General features: G+C 34.3%; 1 protein-coding gene and 1 long non-coding RNA gene across 2 annotated transcripts in view; both read left to right on the plus strand.

Moving 5' to 3' along the window:
* LOC116343102 (acanthoscurrin-1-like) overlaps window positions 1-880 on the plus strand; it is a 2,116-nt gene extending 1,236 nt beyond the window's left edge. The window contains exons 4-5 of the mRNA XM_031770999.1: window positions 47-103; window positions 768-880. Of these exons, the coding sequence (XP_031626859.1) occupies window positions 47-103; window positions 768-880 (170 nt within the window). The remainder of the gene's footprint in view (window positions 1-46; window positions 104-767) is intronic.
* A 624-nt stretch (window positions 881-1,504) lies between these two features.
* Window positions 1,505-2,047, plus strand: LOC116343109. Its single transcript, XR_004201294.1, has 3 exons — window positions 1,505-1,603; window positions 1,665-1,886; window positions 2,004-2,047. It is a non-coding gene; the product is annotated as an uncharacterized LOC116343109 (long non-coding RNA).
* The last annotated feature ends 1,089 nt before the right edge of the window (window positions 2,048-3,136 follow it).

A 3,136-nucleotide genomic window follows, 5' to 3' on the forward strand; every position in this document is an offset into this window, starting at 1 on the left:
ATCCTTTTATGCTAAAATCATTTGATTGACATATTTTCAATAATAGGATTACTTTCTGGATTACTTGGTGGTGGAGGTGGAGGTGGAAGTGGAGGAGATGATGGTATGTATACATATATATATTTACAGTAATTACGTAATAAAATAAAATCTTATTACCGCATGTAATTTTGGCAAATTTAAAATGTCCAAAGCTGTTTTTAACTCACTTGAATTATAATTGATATATATACTCATTATTATGTAATAGAAAAAAACACATAGTCATAATGTCTTTTAAAGTAGACTTAAACGATTTTTTTGCAACTAAAGCTAAACCAAATTTCAGTGATGGTTTCTCGTTAGCCGGCATTGTCTTTGCCTTGGCTTACACCAACAACTGGTGTATGCCGATCATTAGCCAGATATCTGTGTGACTACGTACGATTCTCACTAACGTTTATGAGTGACATACAACTCAGTGTATATATATATGTATTAGTGCTGGTTTACACATTCATTAGCCAGTGTATACATATGTGGCAAATTAGCCAGCTAATGTGCCCATCACTGCCAAATTTTATATATAATATAAAATTAATTTATTAGCTTATTACAATTGTAATAAGATACCGAAAATTGAAATCTCTAGGTGATTGATTGATAATGGAAACACGTCTGATAGTTTGATAAGAACGCTTCATTCAAGAATATTGAGATTCCAAATATTAGTAGTCAATTGTTAATTGATCACGTTTGCTAAAATAATTATTATATATTTCTGATAGGTGGTTCTGATGGCGGCGCCGTCGGTAATCTTCTTACATCTCTTGTTGGTGGAGGTAGTGGAAGCGGTATGTACACCTACAGTTACCCTTGTGGAAAATTACTGACTGACTAGTTAACTAATTTGGGACGTTTTTGGCTAAAGTCAACTGAGATTGAAGTGGTTTTAAGTTGATTTGGCTGATTTTTCAGTCAATCCTAGAAGAGAAAAATACAACTTCAATCGCAGTTGACTATATAGACAAAAACGTCTCAAATTAACCATCTGTTTAAAATGACATACATAGACGACTAAAGTCGACTGGTCAGTTAACAAAATTCAATTTCAGTCGATTTCAGCTAACCAGTCAATTAGTCACTTTTTTCCACACGGGATATTACTTAATAGAATAAAATCTTGGCTTAAAGAGTGAACATAAACGACTAAAAGAGTATTTGCAACTAAGCAAAACATTCTTTCGTACATGATCATCGGCAAATATTCTTCAGATTTCCATTCAAAATTGTTCAAAAGTCAAAAGTTTTGAATTTTCTTATGTCACTGCAAATCTTGATCATTTTTGCTGAAATCATTATCATGAAATGATTATTATATTTCTGATAGGTGGACCCGGTGTCGTCCCTCAACTCCTTCATGATCTTCTCGGTGGAGGTGGAGGTGGAGGTGGAGGTGGAGGTGGAATAATTGGGTTACTTCAACAGCTACTCGATGATTTATTGGGTCAATCTGGAGGATGCACTGGAGAAAGTGGTCTAGTTTTCAACCTCATAACAGCCATTAAAAAACTACTTGAAGAAGTATTGGGTTCAGGAAGTTCCTGTTCAGGTTCTATTTTAGGTATAACATGAAAACAAATGTGCTGAATACAAAATATCACTCAAAATTTTATTGCTTGTAGACGGTACACTTTCAGGACTTGGAGAAGCCCTACAAAATTTAGTCGATTCGTTATTGGGCGGCGGCGATTCTGGAAATGGTCTAATATCGAAAGTCATAGAATACCTTTTATGCCTAATACAACAAATACTAGGCGGAAGCGGTGATTTGCCGAGTTCTGTGGTTAAGCTACTGAATAAAATCGTGCAAGCCATTATAGCATTATTGGGATCAGATTGTGGATGTAAGTTTATCTCCCTTTTTTATCAATTCAAATAAGCTCGAATTTTATAACTTGATATAAAAAAAATATCATCACATTTTAAGACTAAAATCTATACCGTTTACACATATTTTGTAGGCTCTGACTCACCCCCCGGAACTGGCACACCCCCGGGAACGGGCGCACCCCCCGGAAGTGGCTCACCCCCCGGAAATGGCTCACCCCCCGGAAATGGCTCACCCCCGGTTGAATGTTAATTGATTGTCGTGTTCCGGAATGATTTCAAGATGACCAAGCTTTTATTTGCATTATCTTTACGCACTTTCCATTATTATAATATTTCTTTTGAACATTAAATATTTTGAGCAATGAAATAATAAAGTGAAGTATTCTATTTTTCTGATCTAGCAAAAAATCCATACTTCCTTACCCAATTATAACATACGTGTCATTTCATGTTCGATGAATGATCGTAATTAATTTTTTGATTCAATTTCTCTGTGAATTTCTATTTAAAATTTAAAAAAACATTCGGTTTTTTTGACTGAAACGAACGATCATTGTCGAATAGAAACGATATCTGATCAATCAGTCAAATTCCCCACCGATATTTTCAGTCAGCTGAATCAGTTCATTTCACACGATGAATACAATAGTGATGGAAGTGTTTTTATAAACAATCTCTTCTATTGTTGTCGCTCCATTTCAGCGCATTACATTAGCTTTCTGAGCTGAATCAGCTGTCTGAAAAAAAAAATTATTATAATTCTCCAAGTTTTTTTATTCCATTCGGATCAAAATTTATGATCGAGGGGAGAATTGTCCTTCAAAATCCTTCACAAATCGAAAGATTACTAAAATTTCATGTCTCAGTTAATTCCCCCCTCCACCTCTGCCCAGCTATGTTCGCCATTGCAATTGATTGTGGAAAAAGAAAGAGAACACATAAAAAACGAAAAAACAAACGATCCTAATATACTTGTGTGCTCAAAAATCAATCAGGGTAATTCATCACTGGTTAACAATATCGTCATTGGTAATGTCGTTAGATAGGTCTCTTTGTATATATGATTCTCAATAGCCCAATAATTGTACTTAAATTCCAAATAACTTACCATGATAGTATTTGTAAAAGCAAACTGGATAGGCTCCAAAATAAAATTTCCAATAGACACCACCTAATTAGTTCAGTCCAACTATTTTGAGAGTTGGTTGATAGAATGAATTGAAATAGATTTGACGTTTTTTTTTTGCTGAATTATTGCATTTTA

The sequence above is a fragment of the Contarinia nasturtii genome, unplaced genomic scaffold (assembly GCF_009176525.2).
Source record: "Contarinia nasturtii isolate CC-2019 unplaced genomic scaffold, AAFC_CNas_1.1 Cnas_scaffold_928, whole genome shotgun sequence".
Lineage (NCBI taxonomy): Eukaryota > Metazoa > Arthropoda > Insecta > Diptera > Cecidomyiidae > Contarinia > Contarinia nasturtii.